The sequence below is a fragment of the Periplaneta americana genome, chromosome 1 (genome assembly GCF_040183065.1).
Source record: "Periplaneta americana isolate PAMFEO1 chromosome 1, P.americana_PAMFEO1_priV1, whole genome shotgun sequence".
NCBI lineage: Eukaryota > Metazoa > Arthropoda > Insecta > Blattodea > Blattidae > Periplaneta > Periplaneta americana.
Window position 1 is genome coordinate 7,152,790 of NC_091117.1, and position 14,434 is coordinate 7,167,223.

The 14,434-nt window shown below is 38.2% G+C and overlaps 1 protein-coding gene across 1 annotated transcript in view; it reads left to right on the top strand.

Moving 5' to 3' along the window:
* The window catches only part of LOC138703241 (superoxide dismutase [Cu-Zn]-like), a 77,828-nt gene that overhangs the window by 41,248 nt on the left and 22,146 nt on the right, over positions 1-14,434 (top strand). The window contains exon 3 of the mRNA XM_069831000.1: positions 6,527-6,763. Within this exon, the coding sequence (XP_069687101.1) occupies positions 6,527-6,763 (237 nt within the window). The remainder of the gene's footprint in view (positions 1-6,526; positions 6,764-14,434) is intronic.

Sequence of the window (14,434 nt, forward strand, 5' to 3'; positions counted from 1 at the left end):
TGGATTTATTGATTATATAATGAGTAGATCGATTGTTGGATTGATGGATGGATGGATTTCTTGATTATATAATGGCTGGATCGATTGTTGGACGGATGGATGAATGAATGAATTTATTGATTGTATAATGCGTGGATCGATTGTTGGATGGATGGATTTCCTGATTGTATATTAGGTGGATCGATTATCGGATGGATGGATTTATTGATTGTGTAATTAGTGGATCGATTCTTGGATTGATGGATGGATGGATGAATGGATGAATGGATTTCTTGATTGTATAGTGGGTGGATCGATTATCGCATGGATGGATTGATTTATTGATTATATAATTGGTGGATCGATTGTTGGATTGATGGATGAATTTATTAATTTTATAATGGGCAAATCGTTTGTCGGATGGATGGACTCATTGATTTTATAATGAGTGGAAATTTCATCTGAACAAATGTAGCTACCTTTTTATTCTGAAAAGGAATTCTACAATGTTACATTTGTTCGAATCAAATTTCTGCACTTTTAAAGGCTAAAACTAAAATTCTTTCAATCATTCATCATCATAATACACTGCTCTCTTAAATTGACTGAGCATATTGGGAATTAAATCAATGGCTTTCCCAAAACACGCTATGAAATGTTTAATATAAAACAATTTTTATCTCTGAAAGGAAGCAAAAACGAGCAAAACTGTATTAAACGTTTTGGTTTGAAATATCTCAAAGAATAACCCCCTCAAATCAATGATATTACTTACGGCTCATCCTGTATAAATGACAGAAGCAATGTGGAAGCTACCGGTGGGCGCCGTGAGCAGATCGGCCGCATCTGATCGGCAAGGTCGCCCCAGATTCTGATCACTTTCCAGTGCGCATTTACGCTCACGTGACCTTACTTTCGCCATATTTCACAACTTGTGGAATTCAATTAAACATTTACGCCCAGATTTCTGTCTGTCGCAGTCCTTATTTGTCGTCAGATTCGCAAGTACCGTTCGGTTTTAAAATGCAACTTTCCACTCCCAAAGAATGCGAGGGATGTGTCTAGAATAATTCGTGACGTCTGACAAGGCTTCTGTCTTAATCGCGAGTCCCGGAATTACTCTGCATCCATGAACAGCGAGACGTCATGAATATTGAATAGTTGCGCCTAATAACTATACAGTGTGTACCATATAATTGCCTTAGTATAGTTGTTCTCATTTCCGGTTAATCTTGGCACGTTTGGTCACAGGCATTGGCTGCGGATGAAGTTAAGTTTGTAGCAAATATTCTCATGATGTCAAATCTCGTACACGTACTGCAATCTCACGTTTACAAAGTGATAAACATATAATTATATACTCATTTCTTGAACATAAAAATTATTTAATCATAGATAATGCCGCAAAAAGTTTTTGATTTTACTGATTAATTTACGAACATGTTCGGTTGCCAGTTGAAAACGTCCCTTAAAGTACCTACTACTACCACCATCTGCTGCTACTACTACTACTACTACTACTACTACTACTACTGCTGCTACTACTGCTACTGCTATTGTTACTATTACTACTGCTACTGTTACTGCTACTACTACTACTGCTGCTACTACTGCTGCTGTTACTATTACTACTGCTACCACTGCTATTGTTACTACTACTACTGCTACTACTACTGCTACTGTTACTACTACTGCTACTGTTACTACTACTACTGCTACTACTACTGCTACTGTTACTACTACTGCTACTGTTACTACTACTACTGCTACTGTTACTACTACTGCTACTGTTACTACTACTACTGCTACTGTTACTACTACTGCTACTGTTACTACTACTACTGCTACTGTTACTACTACTGCTACTGTTACTACTACTACTACTGTTACTACTACTGCTACTGTTACTACTACTGCTACTGTTACTACTACTGCTACTATTACTACTGCTACTACTACTACTGCTACTGTTACTACTACTGCTACTGTTACTACTACTGCTACTGTTACTACTACTACTACTGTTACTACTACTACTGCTACTGTTACTACTACTGCTACTGTTACTACTACTACTGCTACTGCTACTGTTACTACTACTACTGCTACTGTTACTACTACTGCTACTGTTACTACTACTACTGCTACTGTTACTACTACTGCTACTGTTACTACTACTACTGCTACTGTTACTACTACTACTGCTACTGTTACTACTACTGCTACTGTTACTACTACTACTACTACTGTTACTACTACTACTGCTACTGTTACTACTACTGCTACTGTTACTGCTACTACTGCTACTGCTACTACTACTACTGCTACTGTTACTACTACTGCTACTGTTACTACTACTACTACTGTTACTGCTACTACTGCTACTGCTACTACTACTACTGCTACTGTTACTACTACTGCTACTGTTACTACTACTGCTACTGTTACTACTACTGCTACTGTTACTACTACTACTACTACTGTTACTACTACTACTGCTACTGTTACTACTACTGCTACTGTTACTACTACTGCTACTGTTACTACTACTACTACTGTTACTGCTACTACTGCTACTGCTACTACTACTACTGCTACTGTTACTACTACTGCTACTGTTACTGTTACTACTACTGCTACTGTTACTGTTACTGTTACTACTACTGCTACTGTTACTACTACTGCTACTGTTACTACTACTGCTACTATTACTACTACTGCTACTGTTACTACTACTACTTCTACTACTGTTACTGCTGCTACTACTACTACTGCTGCTGCTGCTACTACTGGTACTACTACTGCTACTGGTACTACTACTGCTACTGTTAATGCTACTACTACCACTACCACTACTACTGCTACTGCTACTATTACTGCTGCTGCTACTACTACTGCTACTACTACTGCTACTGTTACTGCTACTACTACTACTGCTACTGTTACTGCTACTACTACCAATACTACTGCTACTACTACTACTACTACTACCAATACTACTGCTACTACTACTACTGCTACTGTTACTACTACTACTACCACCACTGCTACTGCTACTACTACTACTACTGCTACTACTACTACTGCCAATACTACTGGTACTACTACTACTGCTACTGTTACCGCTACTACTACCACTGCTACTGCTACTACTACTGCTGCTAATGCTACTACTACTATTACTACTACTACTGCTACAGCTACTACTACTACTGCTACTACTACTACTGCTAATGCTACTACTACTATTACTACTACTACTGCTAATGCTACTACTACTATTACTACTACTACTGCTACAGCTACTACTACTACTGCTACTACTACTACTGCTACTACTACCAATACTACTGCTACTACTACTACTGCTACTGTTACCGCTACTACTACCACTGCTACTGCTACTACTACTGCTACAGCTACTACTATTGCTGCTATAGCTACTACAAACCAACAGCGGGCACAATGTGTTCTTTGGTATGCTAAATTTGAGAGTGTTAAAAGAGTTCAAAGAGAATTAGGACGTGAGTATGGTGTGCGTAATGTACCTAAATACGATTCCATAATTTTGTGGTATCGAACATTTGTTCTGTGTTAAACAAACATGCAGGAGGTCTCTTGCGAAACCCAGTACGAGAAGCAGCTATCTCTTGGCTTGGTCCCCAAACTCCCCAGATCTAACCCCTTCAGACTTCTTCATGTGAGGTTTTGTTAAAGACATTGTCTATTCACAGAAACCCAGGAACATTGATGATCTGAGAGTAAAAATTACTCAAGCTTTTCAATAAATCACCCCTCTTATGTTACAACGGACATGGGCTGAATTGCATCACCGTTATGAGTTGTGCAGGGTGCGCAATGGGGGTCATGTTGAGCTCTGAGGAATCTCCCATCTTTCAGTGTTGTATGCACAAAGTTTCAACAAATGAAGTTAAGTAGTAAATGTTTTACGGTGTTTTTATTTTATCCATACCCAAACGATCACCCTGTCTTGCCCCAGCAACTAAAACTTACCCTAGTACAAACCCTAGTAATGCCGCACTTCGATTATTGTGACGTTTTGTTAAGTGACCTAAGTTCTGAACTGTCAGTCAAGTTACAGTGAGCTCAGAATATGTGCGTCAGATACGTGTGCAACATCCGACGATATGATCACATATCACCGTCCTTCGCAAGTCTTTCGTGGCTCCGACTTAAAGAACGTAGAACTTTACACTCTTTGTCTTTACTCTTTCGAATTCTGCATACCTCAACACCAAATTACCTTTCGTCTCGTTTCTCTTATCTATACTCTAACCACGACGTAAATACCAGATCACTTATCTGTGGCACGCTAAGTATACCTCTTCATAGAACATCTTGTTATTCATCATCTTTTACAATAACCACCTCGCGTCAATGGAATTCCTTGTCACAAAGTATTAGGGGCTGCAAGACAACAAACACCTTTAAGAACAGCTTAAAACATAACCTTATTAGCATTTCACTCCAATCATACTCATTTAAAATATTACTGACTACATTGTTACTTCTTTCCTTTAGATATCATCCTGATTGTGCTGTATTTTCAAAATTGTCTCATAATAATCTCTTTCTATTATCTAACATTATTTGAAACATATTAACATTCTATGTATTTTAGCTTAATTCTGCTACATAGTTTGTATTTCAGTGTTTAATTAATAGTTCATAGTATTTTGTTGTTTAATTCGTAAATAACTCTTGTATACATGTAACTCTCATCTAAATCAAATTGTTGAATTCTTTGTAAGTTCATGCATATGTATATATACTTTTTGCTGGTTGAGTGGAAGAGAAGGCCTTACGGCCTTAACTCTGCCAGCTAAAATAAATTATTATTATTATTATTATTATTATTATTATTATTATTATTATTATTATTATTTTACTTTAGAATCATCCGTACTATCACCCCAAAAACCATGGCACTTTGCTCTTGAATCACCCTGTATACTCTTTCTCAAGGTCAATGATTACACATTTAATTATGATTCATATGACGGTCACGTGCGTATGTTAGAATATACAAGTACACCAAATTCCTACGAAACGGATAAATGGGTCTTATTATCTATCCTCTTTCTTACCCAAATAATAGGAGAGATTTTTTTTCTAAAGAGTTATCTACTGAATTTTAAGAGTTAAGGCTGGTTCACAATAAACCAGGAACGAGAACCAGAGTGAACACGAGAAGCAGAGGACGTGAATATGAAAATTTTTGATTCACAATATACCGAGAACGTAGACGACAATGCATATCGATATGCATGTCAATAATGATATGTAAAGTCGATATTACGCATTCTGATGTTATTTGTGTATAATTGACCAATGGCGTTCTCTCATGTGTACAAGACAGCCAACATAAACACAGGTTAACCAACTTCAAAATTTCAACGGTACTATAAATATGCCCATGCATCTTTATTATCACAACCTATTTTAAATCTACCATACCGCAAAATAATTAGAGAAGAAACATTTGTAATAGAACAAAAATGAACATAACAGTAGTTCTTGAATTGAAGCATGAATATGTAGTGTGTAATACAACTAATACAGTAATAAAATATGATTCACTTACGATCGGTGTTCAAAGATGCAGCTATTGAAAGCCACGTATTCTCCTTCATGTTCTCATCTTTATACGAGGCCCGCCGCTAATCGTAATAGTGAGAATTTTCCTCAGCACTCAATATTAGAATCTCATCAAATAAAACTTGCTCCATGATGCACAGCACAGAACAAAATAATGCATAGGTTATGTCACGGTCTTCTTGCTACAAAATATTACTTACTTACTTACAAATGGCTTTTAAGGAACCCGAAGGTTCATTGCCGCCCTCACATAAGCCCGCCATTGGTCCCTATCCTGAGCAAGATTAATCCAGTCTCTATCATCATATCCCACCTCCCTCAAATCCATTTTAATATTATCCTCCCATCTACGTCTCGGCCTCCCTAAAGGTCTTTTTCCCTCCGGTCTTCCAACTAACACTCTATATGCATTTCTGGATTCTCCCATACGTGCTACATGCCCTGCCCATCTCAAACGTCTGGATTTAATGTTCCTAATTATGTCAGGTGAAGAATACAATGCGTGCAGTTCTGTGTTGTGTAACCTTCTCCATCCTCCTGTAACTTCATCCCGCTTAGCCCCAAATATTTTCCTAAGCACCTTATTCTCAAACACCCTTAACCTATGTTCCTCTCTCAACGACGACAAAGTAGCTTTTAGATGGCAAAGTTGAAACTTGGCCAAGTCTCCGTTCCCGATCCCGGGCTCCGGCAAGCTTTTCGTTAATTGTGAATGCTCACATTTAAATGTATACATTTTAACAATTTTGCCGTTTTCGTTTTCGTTCCGATTCTCGTTTCCGGTTTATTGTGAACCAGCCTTTTATCTTGTCTAAGTGTTATCTGTAAACGTTACAGTGGTAGGATGTAATACAGTTTCACTTCTCACGTATTTGTAGCAAGTTCTGGGAACGAGGCCTTGACTAAACGACTGGTTTGCCGTAATTAGGATCTTCAGCCACTGCAGGCGCTGTCGGTGCTGTCAGCGGGGTGCGGCGGGGGGGAGGCTGATTGTGCGGCGTGCAGCGGGGAGATCGTCTTCACGCAACCCAGCCCGGGGGCGCCCGTGCTCGTCATGGGCAACGTGACGGGGCTCGCCGCAGGCATGCACGGCTTCCACGTGCACCTGCGCGGCGACATGCGCATGGGCTGCGAGTCCGCGGGTCCTCACTTCAACCCCTACTTGGTGAGTTCTTGTCAATACTTCATTACTTGGCGCAATTGTCTTAGTGAATGTTCCAGATGCTATACAGGGTATCTCAGAAATAAAGCGACAGGGGCATATTTCATTAGGCCTATATTTACTGTCGCAACCGTTTGACTAAGCAATGATATAAGTCTATTCTGCCATTGAATACAATAATTTATTCTTATAATAAATGCTTTAAAATTACGTTTAGCTTCCCTGACCGTGAAACGACCGGGCCCTGGTCCAAAGTTGAGGTTTTATCCAGGGTTTCCCCTCAACCCTTAAGAGCAAATGCTGGGTAATTTTCGGCGATGAGTCCTGGACTTCATTTCGCTCGCATTATCACCTTCATCTCATTCAGACGCTAGACAACCATAGCAGTTGATAAAACATCGTAAAATAACCAATTAACACTTTCTTATGGCTTTTAAGGAACTCGCAGGTTCATTGCCGCCCTCACATAAGCCCGTCATTGGTCCCTATCCTGTGAAGATTAATCCAGTCTCTATCATCATATCCCACCTCCCTCAGATCCATTTTAATATTATTCTCCCATCTACGTCTCGGCCTTCCCTAAGGTCTTTTCCATTCGGCCTGAAGTAACACACTATATGTATTTCTGGATACGTCCATACGTACTATAGAAACGGGAGCATTTTCTGCGGATCTCTGGAGTTAGAACTAAGAAAGAGACTAGTGAAGTGGCTTGTGTGGAGTGTAGCATTATATGGGGCAGAAACATGGGCATTACGACGAAGTGAAGAGAAGCGAAGAGATGCTCAAGCTGATCAGGAAGAGGAAAACGAATTGGCTGGGTCACTGGCTGAGAAGAAACTGCCTACTGAAGGATGAACTGGAAGGAATGGTGAACGGGAGAAGAGTTCGGGACAGAAGAAATCAGATGATAGACGACATTGAGATATATGGATCATATGAGGAGACAAAGAGGAAGGCAGAAAATAGGAAAGACTGGAGAATGCTGAGTTTGCAGTGAAAGACCTGTCCTTGGGCAGAACACTATGAATGAATGAATGAATGAATTATGTCATTTGAAGAATACAATGCGTGCAGTTCTGCGTTGTGTAACTTTCTCCATTCTCCTGTAACTTCATCCCTCTTAGCCCCAAATATTTTTATAAGAACCTTATTCTCAAACAGCCTTAATCTCTGTTCCTATCTCAAAGTCAGAGTCCACGTTTCACAACCATACAGAACAACCGGTAATATAACTGTTTTATAAATTCTAACTTTCAGATTTTTTGACAGCAGACTGGATGACAAAAGCTTCTCAACCGAATAATAACACGCATTTCCCATATTTATTCTGCGTTTAACTTCCTCCCGAGTGTCATGTATATTTGTTACTATTGCTCTAAGATATTTGAATTTTTGCACCTCTTCGAAGGATAAATCTCCAATTTTTATATTTCCATTTCGTACAATATTCTGGTCACGAGACATAATCATATACTTTGTCTTTTCGGGATTTACTTCCAAACCTAATCTCTTTAGTTGCTTCAAGTAAAATTTTCGTGTTTTTCTTAATCGTTTGTGGATTTTCTCCTAACATATTCACGTCATCCGCATGGACAAGCAGCTGATGTAACCCGTTCAATTCCAAACCCTCTCTGTTATCCTGGACTTTCCTAATGGCCAATTAATAATAATAATAATAATAATAATAATAATAATAATAATAATAAGTTAATAAAGTTGGAGTATAACTGCAAACATGTCATGTAAAATGCAATCCCTCACAGTGACGTTATTTATGTAGAAACTAGAGGAGTGTTTCTATTATTGTCCAGGTGTGCGTCTTGAATCTAACGGTTCAAACGTAATTGTATTGTAGCATGTTCCGCGAATTCTTCGTAGCTGTCCACTCCTTACACAGACGGTGCACGTGTGACTTGAAGATGATACTATTACTTGAAACTATCATGAATAGACTGTTTTTTATATGCTTTACTGATTATTGCTAATTGGCAGAACAGTTTACAAGGCTACTTTCACATGGAAACTTAAGTACAAACCTGTTATCATCTTCTTTTTCTTCTACATAAGTGTTAGGCCATGTGGCTTGTACTATAGGGCTATGACGAAGACAAAGACCAAACTAAGGGCCACGAGAAAGACAAGACAACGACAAGGACCACGATAAAGATCACGACAAAGACAAGGAGCACTATAAGGACCACGACAAAGACAACAAGGATCATAATAAGATCTACATTAAGGACCACGGTACTATAAGAACCACGATAAAAATAAGGACCATAATAAGACCTACGGCAAGGACCACGATATTGTAAGGACCACGATATTATAAGGACCACGATAAAGGCAACAAGGATCATAATAAGATCTACGGTAAGGACCACGGTACTATAAGAACCATGAAAAAGACAACAAGGACCATAATGAGGTCCTACGATAAATACCACGGTACTATAAGGACCACGACAAAAACAAGGACCGTAATAAGACTTACGACAAGGATCCGACAAAGACAACAAGGATCATAATAATATCTACGATAAGGACCACGGTACTATAAGAACCACGACAAAGACAACAAGGACCATAATAAGACCTACGAGAAGGATCCGACAAAGACAACAAGGATCATAATAATATCTACGATAAGGACCACGGTACTATAAGAACCACGACAAAGACAACAAGGACCATAATAAGACCTACGAGAAGGATCCGACAAAGACAACAAGGATCATAATAATATCTACGATAAGGACCACGGTACTATAAGCCACAACAAAGACAACAAGGACCATAATAAGACCTACGACAAGGTCCCGACAAAGACAACAAGGATCATAATAATATCTACGATAAGGATCACGGTACTATAAGGACCACTACAAGACAACAAAAACCACGAGAAGGACAAGAAAAGAGCCATGATAAGGACAAATCAAGGATCACTATAAGGACCACGACAAAGACAAGGGGCATAATAAGGCCCACAATAATGATTACGAAAAAGACAACGAGGACCATACTCATAATAACAATCACGAACAGCATAAAAGTTTCATGCAATTACAGGGATTCTATGAACCCTCTGTCACTTTTTTCATCCGGATATCCGGTTCGTGTTAGAACGGCGAAATAAGAATATAGTATTATGATATTTTATCAACTCTGCGCAGTCAACCAACAACTCCTACTCCCAAAGTTTCTTTTACCTCTTCTTGAAAATTGTAATGAAATTATTACAAGTTCAAAATCCGTGATTGTGAGAGAGTGAAATTCTGTAAACCTCAAAATAATTTTTTTTTCTTTTTTTGAGAACGAAGAAGATGCTAACTAAGGACTTCTAGTGTTTTGTAATGAAACTGGAATGATTGTGTTACGTAACAAGATGATTCTATCCCAGATGTCTTACATAGGACGCTGGCGACCTTGCTGTTAACGGTATGATATATATGTTAGCTGTATACTTCATCGTTACAGCGGTTTCTCTTCTTACAGGCAGGATAGTCAGAAATGTAAATTGTGATTTCTACGAGATAGGTCGAAGAAACTGTTAAGATATTAATTGACTCTTAGGACAAAAATCCATATTTTTTCATTCATGTCTTTCAAACTTTAGTGACATGATTCTTGGGTGTAAAGTAAGCAATTTATATCATTAAAATTTGAAAATCGAATTTGGGGGCCCAAAGAAAAAATATAAAAAAAATAATAAAATTTTGGACCGACCTAACTCCATGAGAAATTGACCCAGGATAAACCTTCTTGTCCACACCTTTGGAGTAACGGTCAGCGCGTCTGGCCGCGAAACCAGGTGGCCCGGGTTCGATTCCCGGTCGGGGCAAGTTATCTGGTTGAGGTTTTTTCCGGGGTTTTCCCTCAATCCAGTATGAGCAAATGCTGGGTAACTTTCGGTGCTGGACCCCGGACTCATTTCACTGGCATTATCACCTTCATCTCATTCAGACGCTAAATAACCTAAGATGTTGATAAAGCGTCGTAAAATAACCTACTAAAAAAATAAACCTTCTTTTACGAAAATAATCGCCTACGTAGGGATGATGTACATACCGGTACCAAAATTATTTATCTTGAACCATTCAAAAGATATGCCACATTATTTATAGGCCTAAAAACTTTATAAAATATACATAGTGGGCAAAAAAAACGGCACAAAATTTAAATAGTTATATTTCACTAGCTAATGATTTCACTTGAAAGTTTATTTCACACGCAAATTTCACATTCCTTGTAGACCGAGAAAGTACTCTAATATTTAATTTTTACCATTTATTAAATATTAGCCGTACCCGTGCACTCCGCTGCACTTATTAGAAATAATGATAAAGTAATTACATAATTAAAATAGGACATCTGGTCCAGGGAACATTCGTGTTTGATAGAAGGATAAATCGTTTAATATGTCACTTAATTTAAATTGTATTTAAATAATTAAAATGCGATCATTTTGGTCCAGAGACAACTCATTTAGTGTAATGATAATTCCTTTAACATGTTTCTTAATTGTTATTACATGCAAATAATTACAATACATATGATCATTTGGTTCAGAGAACATCCGTTTTTGGTGCAATTGGTCCCATCAAAATTTTGCTTGGAGTGAAACGTATCGGAAATCATTTTTACAGAAACTTTTGTTATATAACATTTTTTATGAAAATTAATAATAAGGGAGATATTTCGATTTATTTAATTCAAGCCCCCTTATAACCCCCCTTTTAAATAAAGTATTTTGAATTCCATAGAGCCTAAAATGTAAGTACAACGAACTTAATTTATATTCCAATTTTCATACAAATCGGTTCAGCCATTATCGCGTGAAAAGGTAACAAACATCCAGACAGACAGACAGACATACAAACAAAAATTTCAAAAAAGCGATTTTCGGTTTCAGGATGGTTAATTATACATGCTAACACCAATTATTTTTGGAAAATCGAAAATTACCACAAAAATGTTGGCTACAGATTTATTATTAGTATAGATTATTTTTTTATTTTTTTGTAAGGCAGTGCAAAATCGATCGTTTATGCCGAACTAAGCATTATGGTCTGACGAGTTCAGCAGGCCAAGCCGTTTGTTGTGCTATCGTCATTTGTTTTCTTCCGTTTTGAGTTCTCATTTAGTGAATAATGGGTCGCTTAACGAACGAAGACAAGATTTTCATTAAACATTTGCACCAATATGATAATTTATCTGCCCGTCAAATTGTAAGGAACTACGCCCAGCGAGAATGGTCTGTTTCAAGTGTACAACGATTGATTAGCAAGACACGGACATGATATCCCTCCTGAGAGATTATTGCGTGAAAGATCGCATTTCTCAGATTCTCTGATGGTTTCCGCTGGAGTTTCAAACGAGATCTTAATCCTATGGACTATTTTGTATGGAGTCAACTACAATAAATGTCGCCAAGAGAGCGATTGAGCACTCGCCACGTGGGAACTGTAAGTTTGGCAACTCAACCGTTGTTACCATAGCAACAGGCCTACTACGCTATGAGACATTCAGTTTTTTTCCGATCGCAACGCTCCTGTCATGTCCTATCTTAAAAAAAATAAGTATATATTTAGTGGGAAAACATTAACAATGACCGTTTTGCCCAAGAAGCACAGAATACAAAATACGAATATTATAAAATAAATGAATGAAAGCGAACTAATGTGCATTGATGTGGTGGTTATCTACTGTTCCCTGCTATACTCTGTCAGGAATCGTGTTCTTTTGGTGCAAATCGAGAAGTGGTATCGTCCACGTTGTTTCCCGCACAGGATACACACAATTGTCCGCTGGCTCGTGATATCCTTGTTTGATGCACAGCTTGTGGTGGAAACCATGTACCGACCAGCGTTGCCAACCTGAACACGAGCGAGTCTGCTACAAACATCCCGAAATTCAGCTACAAAGACTGAAATTAAGCTACGCTCAAAACTTGAAGAATTTGCGTATATGTTGTTCAATGTGCTGCGTTTAATGATGATTTCATTGCCCATTATATTAGTTTAATAAAAATAATTCGAAAGAGCTACGAATACAATTATTATTATTATTATTATTATTATTATTATTATTATTATTATTAATGGGGTTATTAATGTTAATATTTATAATAATCATTATTATTTCTTACAAACCGAAAAATCAATACATAGGCCTAAGCATCAACACACTTCTATAGGTTTGGTAAAGCGTTGCTCAACCCAATCTACAAACCATGCAGCAATATAAAAACGGGAAAGTATTTATTAACTCACCTAATGAAATCTAGTTGATCCTTCTGATAACACTTGCTAACATAAGTATACAAAAAAGTCACAGTGCCCATGTGTTTATACATATTTGTCTATACTCTATTTTTTTTTCATGGAGTGCAGTTTCATAGAAAGGACTTTGCCGACAGACCTTCTACTGCCCCCTACTAATTGGTTGTCATAAATAAATGTCTTCCTTACTGTGACGGAAATCTTGTCTTCTCTTGTTAGTAACCAATCACAACCCTCGTTCAGAAGAATTGACAGGTGCCCGTCAAATCCACGTGGAGGCAGAGTTGCCGCATCTTTTCCGAATTCCAAGAATCCCGTCAGTTTCACTGCATAATTTCGAAGGTCACCAGGATTATGGCAACTGTGCAATGTTGGGACGAGGGGACAGGACGGAATTGTCAGAGTTGTTTGTGTAGGAAGTCATAAATCTGTAAGTGGGTGTTCAAAGGAGCCACCGAACTGCACTCCTTGAAATAAAATAAGGTATACGTATTTATAGGTACAGTTATTGAGTAATAAATAGGATCGACGATCAATGTTATGATGTTTACAATGTTTTCGACAACGTGTCCCAGCAAGTGGACAATGGGATAGATTTGCGTGGGAAGGGCCAGTTTTTAAAATCTAAGAGGCATAAGTTTCATTGTTATTTTGAAGTCGGAGTACGGTTAATTTTGCGGAGTAGGCGACCCCTAATAAAAACTCTGCTGTGTGCCGGGAAGTTCACAAGCAGAGGAACTGTCAGGTTACTGGTTTACTTTTGTTGGGTTGGCGACCCCTAATAAACCGCCTGACGGGTGTCTGCAAATTCACGAGTACAGAAATTGTCTGTTAGGTAATAGGCGCTATTCACATAATAGGAGAATAAAACTGAAAATAGCAATGCTATCCTTGCCATAAATGCCGGTCACATTGTTCAGAATTCAGTCTGTGACACAAAGCTTCTACCGGTATGTTTTCGTAATTTTAATGAGGAAGTGAGGAAATTCTGGTGGGTATTAGTATGAGAAAATACATTTGTTAAAAGAAAGTGTTTACAAATAAAATTTGAGTATTCACAGATGGTCGCTCGATCGAATCTCAATTCGGCTACATTTTGACATTCGGCTACGACCATTATGCTACAAGCTACATGACTAAAAATTAAGCTACGTTTAGCCGAATTCGGCCACGGTTGGCAACGCTGGTACCGACAGTCTTGTTATACGAGGGACAGAAGGAATAGGCGGGTATGGCGACCCCCTCATTCACTACCCCGACTCCTATACTCTCAGGACCTGCTTGGTGTATGGTCCTGTCCCAAATAACTTACTCCTCCATTCACATGTTTTGCACTATAGAAAAACTTAAAAGAATAAAATAATAACGTGATTTCTAGAGCGGTGCA